At 34.6% G+C, this 16,296-nt stretch overlaps 1 protein-coding gene across 1 annotated transcript in view; it reads right to left on the bottom strand.

Moving 5' to 3' along the window:
- Positions 1 to 11,677, bottom strand: part of LOC127846530 (uncharacterized) — a 34,385-nt gene extending 22,708 nt beyond the window's left edge. Inside the window, exons 1-9 of the mRNA XM_052377883.1 lie at positions 11,560 to 11,677; positions 11,276 to 11,334; positions 11,060 to 11,142; positions 10,002 to 10,073; positions 9,655 to 9,742; positions 9,134 to 9,228; positions 7,396 to 7,534; positions 6,530 to 6,660; positions 4,119 to 4,235 (exon numbers count right to left, since the gene is read on the bottom strand). Coding sequence (XP_052233843.1) covers positions 4,119 to 4,235; positions 6,530 to 6,660; positions 7,396 to 7,534; positions 9,134 to 9,228; positions 9,655 to 9,742; positions 10,002 to 10,073; positions 11,060 to 11,142; positions 11,276 to 11,333 — 783 coding nt within the window. The 5' untranslated portion in view covers position 11,334; positions 11,560 to 11,677. The remainder of the gene's footprint in view (positions 1 to 4,118; positions 4,236 to 6,529; positions 6,661 to 7,395; positions 7,535 to 9,133; positions 9,229 to 9,654; positions 9,743 to 10,001; positions 10,074 to 11,059; positions 11,143 to 11,275; positions 11,335 to 11,559) is intronic.
- Between the last annotated feature and the right edge of the window lie 4,619 nt (positions 11,678 to 16,296).

Genomic DNA, 16,296 nt, shown 5'->3' with positions numbered 1-16,296 from the left:
ATACATTTATTTCAAAACAGGTTAATTGCAAAACGGGTTGTAACACTCTACACAGTGGAACTATGCTTCCGTACTTTTATCACACCCGTTTAAACATCAAAGTACTGGCGGCTATACCAAGATTAGAGTCATAAACTCATGGCTTGGTAGTAACTTAATTGTCCTGGTCGATAAAGTCCATTCAGATGGTGTATCTGTAGCAGGCACTGTACCACCAGCCCCCTTTATGCGTTGCTGCACAATTTTCCCTGCAGGTCTACGTCATGATCATACGTACTGAAGGCATTTCCGGCTGGAGAACCAATAGTGTCTAAACTACTGCCAAATGAGTTTTCGATGAGTACTGTAAGACAAAATCAAACACACAAAAATGTTACTTTAATCTTATTGGCGTCGCACTGAAGTACGGCGACTAGTATGTAATACGTTTTTTTTCGCTTATGGGAGGAGAAGTTATTTTACGGATCACTGTATATATTTTCTTTGTCAGAATATCTTGCATAGTGGTGATTTTTTGTGTAAATAGTGTAGATGAGTACTGCATTTGTGCCTATTACATTTACTACAACATTTATTGCCAATAATGCAAAGCTAATTGTTTTAATTAATAACTGATCACAGGGACTGTGAAATAACAAAAGATCACAGGGACTGGGCAAATACGCGAACCGGTGAAACTTTCTGGTTTGGTATAAAAACAAAACTTCTTTGTTCCACTATCCTAGCAACCACCTAGTTACTAATAAAGGCGCTATAGAGCGCGAAGCGCGGCACGTATTATTAATTGTAATAATGAGTCTTGATAAAGGAAACAGCCGCTTATCAATGAGGAGCACCATCACAGCACCCCAGTCTCATTACTATGAAGTCCTCCTACAGGTTTTTTTAAGAACCACATATAGAAGGCCGCAGTCCTGAACTATATCTTGCCAGTGGTATGGCCCTTTCGTATGGACCTTTAACCCGCTCACAATCCAGCGTTTAAACTTCCGGGTTTACATTTAAACCGACTATTAATAGCTTATAAATATCTTAGTTAGAAGGTGATTTTTCAAGCGGCTCCGTAGTGAAGTGGTTACACGCTCGCTTCACATGTGAGAGGCCCAAGGTTCGAGTCCCAGTAGAATCAAATTATTTTATTTGTGTTCTATGTTAACTTTTTGTTTTGATGTAGACATTTTAGTTTAAATAAATATGCTGTGTTATTGTAACCATTTTTTGTTTTTATTATGCCCATGAAATATATGTGTGAGAGGGTGGGGGTCGTAAACACATTAAAACTTTTACAGTGTTTTCATATCAATGAGTACTGAACCCCTATCGTAAATGAGCAACGTAAGAATAAGTTCAGAATCATCTCCCCTTGAAGTTGAGAAAAATAGGAAATTACGTTTACAAGATGAAGCCGATTTTTTAAAACCTACACAGTTCTGTTCCATTAATGAAAACTGCACACCGATGCCAGTAAAAAAAGGAAACCAATGTAAATAAAATGAACTATGAAATATTTGGGGGTTACAACACAAAATCATAGATAATGGTTAGGGGGTTATAACACAACATCAAAGATAATGGTTATTTGGGAGTTATAACACAAAATCATAGATAATGGTTATACCAGTATCTTTTTCTATTTTGTTTAAAATAATCGGCCAATATATTAATATTTACAGTAGAAAAAATCGTTCCATGTAACTTCATTGAGTGCCTTTTACACTGAAATTCCCGACGCCCTTTAATGCTTTAAGTTATGAAATACAAACGCCATTGTATGCATGTCAATTCACATCACTGCTAATTGAGCAATCGTACATTTTGTGTGAAGAATGTTTATGTCATTTATTATACGTTGTCATAAACCACTTCTCCGGTACCGAATGTTTGCATTTTGAAACTAAACCGATTGTCGAAAACGAGAGGGCTTTCATGTTCTTCAAATGTAAAAGTAAAGTACGAATTAACTCATTTATGCCTAGCGGACTCTCCCATCCTTCTAAATTGGATCAATTTATTTCCAAAATTTGGGATGTCTAGTATATTTTTTTCTATATTAGAATATTTCTCACAGAAATTCCTTTAAGAAAACAGCGCAGACCCAGATGAGACGTCGCATCATGCGACGTCTCATCTGGTTCTACGCTGTTTGCCAATGCCTTTTTATCTAGACGCTAGGCATAAATGGGTTAAGCAATTACCCAGCTTAATCAATATGTCTATGTTCAAGAAATGTCATTATATATTTAGGAAGTCAAAGTAAGCTGAATAATCTACGCAAAAAATAATTCACAAACACAGCTCTTACCCCCGTCTGACCGTAATCGCGACCCAAGATTCAACGTGTACTTAGTGCCAGGTTGCAGACTGAAGTTGCCATACATATCGTAGCCATTGCTTCCATTCGAACGTACAATGTCCACTCGGAGTTGATAAGAACCACTTGAGGTTATTTCGTGAATGTATTTAAGACCTGGAATTGAAAAAACTTACTCATATAATCGATATGTATAGTGCTCGATACTTAGTGATTTTTTATTTGTGCATTTTGATACAAGTAAACAATTTGTTTATGATAGAGATTTACTGGTTAAAACTTGGAAAGTAAGTCGTTCATTAGTTGTCTAACTTGTCCATATTGTGTCGTATTCAGCGACTTGATCGGACTTCTTTTAATATTCATGTTGAATTCTAAAGAACTTTCGCGAGTGTTTATTATCATGTTTGTCCATTGTATAATGTTTTGTATAAATATAAATAAAAATAGACTTTGAAAATAAAGCTGGTATTAAATAAGGAAACTAAATCAAGACGTAAAACAAACTGGTTTGCTACGTCTTTATCACACTTTCTGATTAAAAACGTATTTTAAGTTAAATCCAGAACAGCACAAGCATTTACTGATATTATGATAACGTTTTGAATAAAAAACATGAACTAAAGAATTGTAAGAGCTTTACTATGTTTACGCGATACTTAACATTAACTTTTTGTATCGAGTGCCATGAATATATATCCTTATTAGTGGCTGAATCTATTACCGAGCCAGTGTTCAGCGTGAACTGATCCAAAGCCGTTTTCATAGTCACTGAAGTTCCGATAGAAATCCTCACTGCCATCGAACCGCTTTTGAAAGACCTAACAAAACAAAAATCACAAACTGAAAACCGTGTATTGAAGAAGAATGACAAATATGCAAACAGCATGCTGTGATAGACCCAAACATGACTTAAAGCATTTATAAATATAAAGCAATGGCCATATTTATACACATTCATGAGAACATGTTAAATGTCTTTATCACATGCCATACCCTGTTTTCCATGTAATATAACCATTACGAATATTTTTATCTTACACATGTGTAGTAAACTTTTTAAGCGTTTTCTTTTGCTTAGTTTTCGTGCGATTGACCGATCGCATTTTGTAATTTTGCGTAAATGACGTTTCAACGTCAAATGACGTCACGAAATGTAAACAACATTCGGGCTTTATCAGTTTGTTTGCGTAAATATTTATTTAATTTGCTCATTTGAAAGCATGTGTTACAAAAGATCTGACACTCGTTGTCATTTCATACTATATTTTATTAAACTCGTCCAGGAAATTCGTTAGTAAGCTCTCCAAAGGCTTGCTTACTAACAAAATTCCTGAACTCGTTTAATAAAATATGGTATGATATGACAACTCGTGCCAGATCATATATTTCTTATATTCTATTTTCATATGTAAGCGACCATTAATTTCCAAATGTTGTATTTTATTAAATGTTATATATAGTTGAACCTTTGACCATATACAAGTGAATTATGGGTAGTATATCATTACCTCATTATTTTGATACTTCAAGCAACAGAAACCGGATTTTTAGCATGCCATAAAATATATGAAATAGCAATCCGTTCAACCTTCAAGAAATCAAATATCAATAAAAAAAGAAGATTTTTTTACGGGATTTCGACGCAAATTTTAAAAATCAGTTTTCTCATAGTAAATTGTTTATTTCTTTTGTTTCAATGGCACGCGCGCATATAAAATCGACGATCGGGACATATGTATGGAACTTTCCGCAGTCGTGGTAAGCAAAAGTTGCATGATATTTGATGAAGTTACAGAGTGGAGACCGTGAAATGACGAACAATGGCTCGGTTTGGACACGTCACCAGGCACGACTCTCTGTGCAAGACTGTTCTCCAGGTTATGCTAAAGGGAGGTCGAAGTCGGCGCCGGCAGCAGAAAAGCTGGATGGACGATGAAAAAGAATGGACACTCATTCCCATGGATGAATAACTCTCAGAGCACACAACAGACCTGACTGGAGGAGAATTTCTGTATCGTCGTCCCTCATTTATCCCCAACGGCCAAGATATTGATGATGACTATGATGATGATGATGATGATGATGATGATGATGATGATGATGGTGATGATGATGTTGATGTTGATGTTGTTGTTGATGATGATGAGGATGAGGATGATGATGAATGATGATGATGATGATGATGATGCTGATGATGATGATGCTGATGATGATGATGATGATGATGATGATGATGATGATGCTGATGATGATGATGATGATGATGATGATGATGATGATGATGATGATGATGATTGATCTTATACTTGATGATGATTTTATGATGATGATAATGATGACGACGATGATGACGATGACAGTGTTGACAGGCTGATTCTGTTAGAATTTGACCTTTTACCTTTAAGTAAGACTTTGATAAAGGTTTGGAAACGGTCTTACACGCAACGCGCCGTGTCCTATAGTAAACTTGTGGTACGTTGTTTCGATGATGAATTTTCCGTCAAGATACTCTTCATTGAGCCCAAATTTGACATTTTTACCTCTAAATGTAACCTTGATATTTAAGCTCGGGAGACTGGTCATAAATGCGACAAGTTCATCTCCACATGGTTAATATGTGCTGAACAATAAGTTTTGAATTACGTGCTGGATGATGATATGACCTGAAAAGAAGCCCCATAAGATATTCAGAATGCAATATTATTGTAAATCTATGCGTTTTGTGCAGCCTATTTATGATAAATTTATGAAAATATAAAACAGATGTTACCAATCGCTTTATTTCTAAGGTAAATTGTAATTTAGACTAACTCCTATTGCACGAACGGAGCACATGTACATGTGTAATCCAGCCGTTCTTCGGCTTTAAAAATGTTTCAGTTCAATAATTCAAGCAAGCTTGAGTAATTAAAAAAAATATGTTAAGCATGTGTGCATATGTTTTTCTTGTTATATATAGTAACTCATGTCTGCCATTTTGGCGTGTGAACGACAATAATGAGGCGCAAACATGCCAAATAATTGACACCCAAACGTGAGATATGTATGATTTTTCCTTTGACAAAATATACTTTTACATGTAGTAGAAGGATCTTTTGCTATGTTGTTTTGCCACTTTAACAATTTAATAAGTCACCAAAATGCAGGCATGATCAAATAAAATATTTTTGTCGTATCCACATCGGTATTTGTCGGTCTAGTTTTTCGATAGGTTGCGATTTTACGGGGTGCGCCTCACGTACGCGCAAACCACAAGTTCTGACAGCAGGGTAACGGTTTGATAATGAGCAGTTTTTTAGAAAGCACCCATCGGCAGAAAAATGATGAAGATCCAAATTAATTCATTGTAAATGATATTTTTTGGCTTGGAAGTATATATTTTGAGAAGGACGTTTGGCTAGTATCGGCTTATATTGAATGTTTATACATGTACAGTGTAAAATAGTAGGTATTTCATGGAAAAGCTAATCTGCTGATGACGTTAATGGCTACCATGCACACTGTTAACCTGTCATAATCGTAAAATATCAGTGTACTTCTGTTTTGAAAAATTGCGTGATTTCTTTTCTCTGGGATACATTTGCTTACATCGAGCGACACTCTCGAATATGCTTGGACAGTTTTTACCAGGGCTGCACCTACCAACGCATGTGTTGTCATTTGAATAAAAACTTTTTTTTCTATAGTTTGTTTTTATATTTAAGACAAATAATGAAAATCAAAATAGTTGTATTATTTCAAACATAAGTCTTTTTAATTCGAGGCGGCGATAGAGCCAGAACAGCCGCCAGGCATATCTAAAACGAGCTTGTTGTGTGTTTGTTAATTTAACTCTTACTATTTTCTTTATTATCAGTCTAAGAATTAGATGGTGATAACAGATCATGGTTTGAACTTACTGATAAATTTATCGTTATCAGCTAAGACGTAACAAATATCAATGTTGCTTTTATATATTAAAGCTTAAAGAAAGCGACCAATGGTTGCCATCTTTTTATTCTAATTGATTTTCAGCCTCGCATATGTTAACCTATTTTTAATTCCAATAAGGTAAGAACTTATACCAGATTACACTAAGTATGTTATTTAAAAGGTATTATTTCAATAAAAACACGTACATTCTGTAGTTGTTTATTTAAAAAAACGCGTTATATATATAAAATAGACAACTATATATATTTATATCCAGACTATTAATAATTAAACTGATACTACCGTCCATCCTCCTCCATCCGTCTCCATGTCACAATACACCTGAATCTTGATACGAGTGATAGGAGTGGTGATGTTGTACCCGCCACTGAGACGAGCAACACCACTGCGTAGTAGCTCGGAGCAGTCTTCCACTGAGTGAAGAGCAACAAAAATATATCAAAACATGTTCCTGATATATTGTTAACAGATTAGGAACGAAAACAAGTTACAACACATGGTAGGGCCGAATTCGACACGATTTGAACAATCTTCATAGAGGACCTCCATACAATGCTTCAAGTCAAATACCACCATCGGCCTTGTGGTGGTAGAGAAGATTTGTTCAGTTCACTGTGTGCATGTAAAGAAAACAAGTAAAACTTAGGGCGGAGCCAATTTGACCCCAGATGCATATTTTGAACGAATCTTGTAGTGTAAAACCATGTTACATTATAGGCTTAATTTCTCGGCTTTGTCGTTTAAGGAAAAGTCTACATAAAGTAGGTAATCCAGCTTAGTTTTTACCCTCAGGTCATGATTTGAACAAACTGTTTATAGGACTTCTATACGATTCGGTATAACACATATTTGAACCACTGAGAGTCGCGGTTTCGGAAATTTCTTTATTATCTAATGTAAAAAAATATTTTAGCTCGTGTGACCTAGATTTAAAACGGACCATTTGAACAACCCAAGCAATATTCCTGTTAAGATTCTTGTACATATTCCAAGATCTAAAGGACGAAACGTCTTTTGAAGCAAATTATTGACGACAAAAACCACAAGACAGACAATAAACGACACACGGCTTCGGACGCCTGACAACCATCCGCCTCAATAGCTCATCATGAGCAGTTCGTGCTCAAGTGAGCTAAACATATAAGTACCTCTAGTTTGGCAATTCTTGTTACACAGTTCACCATCGCAACAGTGGAAACAACCATGCAGACCATGTGACCCAGTAAGTGTGGATGTAATTTGACTGCGTCTACCAATTAGGACGCCTCCAGGGTGAGACACGCAGTGCTGAAATATTTCTGTCTTTTTATGAAAGGGATATCGGAGTAAAATAAACATTAAAACAATCTTCCTTAAACATCGAACTTACAAATATATACATATATACATAGGAGAAAAAAAAAGAACTTGTGTCGACTTTTCAAGATTTAATGCGTCTATATTATATATAATACATACTTTAATTTTCATTCAACAATTGTGATACATGCATATTAATATACCACCATTTTCAATTTAGAGGTCAGTATTTGACGAGTTTAAAGAATAAACGGGTATATATGTGTGCATTAGAAGACTTCAGTACGCAAACGTAATTAAGCAAATAAATAAATAAACATATTATCTATAATACGTACGTCTTTGGCATGCATCCGGATGTAAAGAGAATGGATCCAAAAGTGTCCTCACCATTAACACTTCACACCTATGTTAAATGTACGTTTGTGTCAACAAAGAGTGAACTAACATAATCACGTGTTAATGAAACATCAAATATGTGATGGTTGTGTTTTACTTACAAGAGGAGAGATAAATCACATATGCACGACGGAAAAAGCGGGATAACTAGCTTGGGACATTTGATTTCCTTGAAAGGTCATTTACGCTTTAAAGTTGACTATACTTTATATTGTTATGTACTCCTAATGTATTGAAGAGAAGTACAATAGTAATGGGCTTTGTGACTTTGTGACTGTATGTTTTCAAAAACAATTTATGATGTAAATCATTATCTAATTTAAGCAGAATTGGGTAAGTGAATCAGACTGCTCATTTCGATTGTACCAAGCGAATTATACATGTATTCCACCCGGTCTCCTTGCCCAAAAGACAACAGGACAAGTGTATCGGAGTGCTTTGATCGGCTTCTGTTACGATGGTATAATAGAAATTAATAATGTTTGGATTATAGCTAAACAATCATCTCACACTGGTCAACCAGCATGCAAAACCAGAATAACACAGCATGTAAAACGTTGTTTCGACATGCATTGAGAAGACAATTTGCAGCAAACTGTTCTAACAAACACGAAGGTGATGAATTTTGAAGTCTTACGATAATGCGATGAAGTAATAACATAATAAAATGTCGTTAACATAAATGATATTTTATCAATGAACATTTATTCATGAGATTTTACAAATAACTTCTTTGTATGACTTATTCAAAAACAGTTTCATCAAAGCCGGATCATTAGTTTACTAAATTTCGCAAGTAAACGAGTAATTCTTCACATAATTTCATATATGTAATTAGAGTGAAAAAGCTCCCTGATAAATCGTTCGATCGAAACTACCAGCTAATTGAAGCTTCATCATTCTTCATTTAGTCTAATATTTGAGCTGGTTAGTTAGTTATCAGACCAGAGTTTAAACAACTATTTCATCCTTGACTTTGGAACATAGTTCATGGGAAGAACATAACACGTTAAAATGTAGTGTTAGTTGCAAAAATTGGTTGGTTGGAAACGGAACCATATTTTTATTAGACGGTACTTAATATGGAATGAGAATAACACAACACGCGCTTTAAAACAAAACTTGCTAATGTAAAGAATGTAGGTTTATCAATTGTCCTCAATTATTCATTTTCCTTTCTAAACATACCTCCCCTTTTTGACAAACGTCAATACTATGGCAACGACCTTCAGGTAACGGATTATCACAACTATAGCACACGGGTCCACGTTGAGAAGGATATCCTGAATAAAACCCATTAAAAAATAACTTTATTTGATTAAATGTATATTGTGTAAAGCTACGATATGTGTTATGTGTTTAGTCATAACATGGGCTGTTACAGTATTTCATTTGAAAGTTTACATTTGACGCCGTTTTAGATCCGTATTGTGATAAGTTTGCATTTGTGTATTATTAGCTATCTGACTTAATTGATCCTTTGTATGTAGTATGTCATTTTAGTTCAAAGTTCTAGATCTTAATAAACGATGCTGTTGACGTGATTTTTAAAAAGATGAAAGGTATTGGTGCTTGGAAGGGTTGGGGTTTCAACAAAAGTAAACATGCAATACTAATCGCATAATAAAAAGTGATAATTCCTCGTTATAAGAGTTGTTTCGTTCCCACGACAATGTATCTCATTTTAAAGATTATTATTTTCACTTTACCTTCTTCGCCGCATCCGGCTTGGTTACACATATCCTTGTCACAACATTGGGTACAATGACTCGAACTGGAGGTTGAATTTCTGCACGACTTTTATTAAAAGTAAAAAACAAAAGTAAAAAACTTGCATTATGGAGAATACCTCATCGCACTTATAAACATTATGCCATTCAAGGACTATATATCAAAATCATCTACTGATACAATATATGTACTCAACATTTACCTGTTACCATGAATTCCCAGAAAACAACAACAAAATGAGAATGAGCACAGACGTGGAAATGTAATCAGTTAATGCTTACATTTTTTTCTTTGCAATATTTATTAAAAGGTTTTTTACACATACGCGTTTTGCGAGACATCCAAGTTTGAAGCCTATTTCACCAAAGGCATTCGTCTGTCTCTCAACAAAGCACGACTGAAAATAAAATGAAGGAACCACGTTGAATATTTCGAAATCAATTTTATCATTACAACTTGCCAATGGCGAATTTTGGAGTTAGTTTTTACAACTATACTGCATTTTTTAGTTCATGTTGGAATCAGAAGTTCGTTACTTCTCAAAATAACATGCTTATTTATCATTCCAAAATTGGGATATCATACTTCTTGACTCCCATGATAATTAAGCACCTGTTATAGTACTATTTTACTCTGACCTTCTTCGACGGCGCTTGAATTAACACGATAAATGGCGCTTTGAAGTAAACAAACTGGTATAAAGATCAGTATTATTTGGTTTAACACATATAAAAAATTATTAATACAGTCACGTTATTGTAACTCTTGATAATACGTCTACATGTACGAAAATTGAAATAAAAATCGGAATTTTAGTAAATATCTTTAATAGATACCAGCTACTGATAGTTACAAGGCATAAACACTATTAGCTAGATAGTTTGCATTTGTTTTGACGACATAATCGACTCCAATCATGATTTAAATGTCTGTTTTAACACAAATATAATCTGTCATAATATACAACAGACATACATACAATGAAAACTCACATAATAGACCTTCAATTGTGACAAAGACATACAGCCGGTGAGAAAGACTTATGACTTCTTCACATTATCTCAATGACCTTTATATTCTCCAAATTTCGTGAATGTTCTTCAACGAGCATAATTGTTATGGACCGGCTTCGAAAAGGGAGGTTCTAGTTATTGACCTTCAAGTTAGAATGTGACATTCGCCAATATTACGCAATTATGTTATTAGCAGATCGTCTTAGTAACCTAAACATTCTAGAAAGGTTTGATACAAAATGGTAGAGGATATATGTAGTACGTACTTAAGTGTTACGCTAAGACGGACAGAAGAGGGCTTTCCTTTAATTCCCAATCCGCTTTGAGGCGGGGATTTTACAAAAATACAAAAACGCTATATATTATTTACATCATCGTCCGGACATGAGACAACCGTTTTACAGTGTCGTGGCTGCACCACGTAGTCGCACTTCAGGCAGGTCAGCGCTTCAACTGTGCAAAAAGAATGTTAGAGAAATTACAACTGTCGCCCAAACATGATAAAGAATTCAAATCTTTACTTTTAAATGTGTACTGGAAATTAATAAAGTTGTATGAAATATAAATATGCGATAAACGTTTGTACCATTTTGCTCGAATATGCAGATTGACCAGATGGCAACCAATTCTGTAGGAACTTTCATTCTGAAAGGTTAACGCATTCGATATACAAAAACAATAGTTCAGAAGCGAAAGAAAGAGGTAATGACGCGATAAAACGAATTCAAAAGCATATATATACTTTATCGCGATAAAACAAACTCAGAAGCATATATATATACTTTATGTCTTTTTCAAGCATTTGTTTTATTATAATGTAAAAAACAAAACAATATAGACCGTCACGAAAGAAGCCAAACCCAAACTTACGTGCTAATCGAACAAGACACATACAGAAGAGTGACACTGCTGACGTGGATATAAGAGATACAATGTTCTACATTCAGTGTAGCTGATAAACTATGATCACGCTCGGTACATCCTCGACATGATTATGGGACGCATTGGATTCAATGGTTTCAACATGAGCCCACAAATTGCAAACTATGCGAAGGGCATATATATTTGATAGAATGTAAATTTGACATGAGTTTTAAGAGCAGATCAATTGAAAAAAATCATTTTAAGCTTAACATATGTGTGTTTCCTTAAAATAATTGCCGATTCAATTTTGTATTATAAGTGGTGATAGTGTGGTGTCCAAAAATAACTAGTGTCCGAGACAGATATGTTGACCGAATGGTGATATACACATGCCTCTTCGTTCATTCGCATTACACTGATTCCAAACTTATCATTTAAATATTAAATACATTTCCTGTTTAAATGTTTAAAGTGAATATACGTTTTAAATGTCAATTTAAACATTCACTAAATCTTAAAGCGGCAAGTGAATATGATCTAAGAATTCAATAAATCGATTATATTTTAATGATACTATAAATATTATATTGTTTACTTCAATAAAATACAGAACTAACAAGGTTACGCCGAAACCGACGCGTTTACACGTAATTGATGCTAATACAAATAATTTGTCTGTGTGTTGACTGTTGTATGAGCATATCTGCACAATATACTTGGGATTTCACATCTGTGTATATGTTTATGTACATGAATGAGGTTTCGACTTTAAAAATGAAAAGTATTTGAATTTGTACAAAACATGATGATGTTGTGAACACCTTCTCCTTCGTTGTAGTATATTTGTATATGTATCAACTGTTTATCGCTTTTGAGAAAAAAAGTAAGATTGTATAATCATACTTGGTTTAAAAATGAGTCAGTATGTCTACAGGTTCCTTTCACTGTGCCTTTTCACGACTGTGCTTTTTCACGTTTTGGTAATTTGACAAAAATTAAAAAACAATCAGATTTATAAATGTTCGTTGTAGTTATGATATTTGTGAGGAAACAGTAATACTGAACATTAAACATACTCTAAAATAACCATTATATGCATCTTTTGATGATTTAAAACCTGAAAATTATAAAACGTTGCAACAGTTTGGAGAGTTTTGTTGTTGTCGTTATATTTTGTGATACTTCGAAAATTCATTATATAGAGTATAAAATTCATCACTCATTACAAGAGCGCGGATGGCCGAGTGGTCTAAGCGATAGACTTTTACTCCATGGGTCAGTGGTTTGACTTGATAAAGTTTTAATATTTTATTAAACTAGTTGACAACTGTCTGTCTGTCTGTCTGTCTGTCTGTCTGTCTGTCTGTCTGTCTGTCTGTCTGTCTGTCTGTCTGTCTGTCTGTCTGTCTGTCTGTCTGTCTGTCTGTCTGTCTGTCTGTCTGTCTGTCTGTCTGTCTGTCTGTCTGTCTGTCTGTCTGTCTGTTCGTCCGTCCGTACGTCCGTCCGTCCGTCCGTCCGTCCGTCTGTTAACAAAGAAAGGCGTTTATTTTGTTCATGCTATTAAAGATAAGGTGTTAAATGGTTTCGATCGTTGACTACACATGTTGCGAATTATTGTCACAAATTAGACACCCAATCAACACTTTTTTACTCAAACGTGTTTACCGTAATAGAAAATTTTCAGTGGATATTACTGTCATTTAGAAAAGTGATAATGGCCAGGGAGATAATATTTCTAAAACTTGAAACGTATTGCATCAGCCATCGCTTATCTTGAGAAGGGCAGACAAATAAGGACAGACTTTTAAAATATGCGTTTCTTTTAAACGATGACTAACGCTCGATTGGTCATTGTCGGCTCGGGTACTAATTAAATGTACCCCGGGTACGGAAAATATACTTCGAGTGCTGTGGCTTGAAGACCGTACCAGGATCGGATAACATCAAGCAAAATATCGTGGTTAACCTTTAAAAGAGCGACACTTAATTAAGTCGATGGCAATTACGGTTGTTATTTCCTCTATTCTCTAGGCTGATATCACCGGTCCTCAGATTGGTTAATTAGGAGAAGGTTATGGGCATCGGCGTATTTAATCCGAACAACACCGGTTTTACGATTATTTTAGACACTGCAGCAAAGTATTTTTCCTTTTTATTGATGGTAAAAGGGAATATTGTACATTGAAATAATCTTAAACTTGCATAACAGGAAGAAATTATGATAATATAAGTCATCGTACTGAAAGACATGTTTTTCTAAATGTCGTTTTGCGCGTCTGTCTGTGCTACCTTTAAAGCTTTTCTTTATAGTAACGATTTTTCAATACGGGGTTAGAAGATAAAAATGATGATGATGATGATGATGATGATGATGATGATGATGATGATGATGATGATGATGATGATGATGATGATGATGATGTCTATGGGTAAGTACATTCGAAGAAACAGCATACAATTTCAGAAAAATAGAAAATTCAAGATATAACAAATCAGTTGCTTAAATAAGAGCATTTATTTAATGTTGTAGGCATATATTATGAAATTAAATTACACTGCAAGAAAATGCGACGCCAAACAAAGCATGGCCAAATTAAATTTGTAGTTTTTAAACACATGTTGAATTATTTTTTTAGGAGATGGGTAATAAAAGTGACTTAAAATAATACTTTTTAATAACAATAATAATAATAAATATATTGTACTGATAATGATAATAATAATAATTATAATAATAATAATAATAATATATAAAAAAAATAAAAAAAATAAAAATAATAATAATAATAATAATAATAATGATGATGATGACGATGATGATGATGATGATGATGATGATAAAGTTGCAATATTGATAACCAAACTTTAACATTTTAACAAAAACAGAAGAAACCGCAATGAAAATATCTGTTCTAATATACAAATCTTCTACTTAAATCTACACCCATTGAAACTTTGTCAAAACATTTCGATGCTTCTTTATGACAGTGCTGAAATGACAGATTTGCGTGCTATAGGTTTATTGATATTGCAAATTTTAATGTATAGGGCTTTATGTAAATTAAAAATTACTTTATGCCATTGCTATTCCCATAAACTGTTTGTATTGTTTTAAATTGTATCATGCACCGTCCAATGAAACTTCACAAATTATAGTTATTATCAAGCACTTTATAAAATATTCGATCACTTTCTATAATAAGTATATAAAGCACTATTATGATTTACGACTTTAATGGTAAAATCAAACAATAACAAGGGCTGTTTGTAAAACATGCATGCCCCCCATATGGGCTGTCAGTTGTAGTGGTAGCCATTGTGTGAATACGTATTTTGGCACTGTGACCTTGACCTTTGACCTAGTGTCCTGAAAATCAATAGGGGTCATCTGCGAGTCATGATCAATGTACCTATGAAGTTTCATGATCATAGGCGTAAGCTTTCTTGAGTTATCAACCGGAAACCATTTTACTGTGTCAAGTCACCGTGACCTTGACCTTTGACCTAGTGACCTTAAAGTCAATAGAGGTCATCTGCGAGTAATGATCAATGTACCTATGAAGTTTCATGATCCTAGGCGTAAGCGTTCTTGAGTTATCATCCGGAAACCATTTTTCTACGTTGAGTCACCGTGACCTTGATCTTTGACCTAGTGATCTGAAAATCAATAGGGGTCATCTGCGAGCCATGATCAATGTACCTATGAAGTTTCATGATCCTAGGCATAAGTGTTCTTGAGTTATCATCCAGAAACCATTTAACTAGTTCGGGTCACCGTGACCTTGACCTTTGACCTAGTGAACTGAAAATCTATAGGGGTCATCTGCGAGTTATGATCAATGTACCTATGAAGTTTCATGATCCTGGGCATAAGCGTTATTGAGTTATCATCCGGAAACCATTTTACTATTACGGGTCACCATGACCTTGACCTTTGATCTAGTGACCTAAAAATCAATAGGGGTCATCTGCGAGTCATGATCAATGTACCTATGAAGTTTCATGATCCTAGGCATAAGCGTTCTTGAGTTATCATCCGGAAACCATTTTACTATTTTGGGTCACCGTGACCTTGACCTTTGACCTAGTGACCTGAAAATCTATAGGGGTCATCTGCGAGTCATGATCAATGTACCTATGAAGTTTCATGATCCAAGGTATAAGCGTTCTTGATTTATCATCCGGAAACCATTTTACTATTTTCGGTCACCGTGACCTTGACCTTTACCTAGTGACCTCAAAATCAATAGGGGTCATCTGCGAGTCATGATCAATGTACCTATGAAGTTTCATGATCCTAGGCCTAAGCGTTCTTGAGTTATCATCCGGAAACCATCTGGTGGACGGACATACGGACGGACATACGGATGGACCGACATGTGCAAAACAATATATCCCCACTTCTTCGAAGGGGGGCATAAAAAGTAAAACATAGCTCGTATTTGATATTGCACCGAAAAAAACGATCAAAACATGCATTTACAATTGAGAAAACCGTTCACTTTTTATTATGTATATTTAAAAAAATATTTTGTCTTTGCAGGAGATGACATCTTTAGTAAGTTGATTGTGTAGTTTATATAAATTATAATAAAAATATTTGAACCTCGCTCTGGGAAAACAATGTTTAATGCGTGGGCTTAAAATTTCGTTCTAGATTAGCATGTGCAGTCCGCACAGGCTAATCAGGGACAACGCTTTCCGTCTTAACTGGATTTTCGCTAAAAATTTACTTTTTTTAAA

This window comes from Dreissena polymorpha, chromosome 9, assembly GCF_020536995.1.
Source record: "Dreissena polymorpha isolate Duluth1 chromosome 9, UMN_Dpol_1.0, whole genome shotgun sequence".
In the NCBI taxonomy this organism is placed as follows: Eukaryota; Metazoa; Mollusca; class Bivalvia; order Myida; family Dreissenidae; genus Dreissena; species Dreissena polymorpha.
Note: the sequence above shows the minus strand (reverse complement) of the source record. Positions and strands in the feature narration are given on the sequence as shown.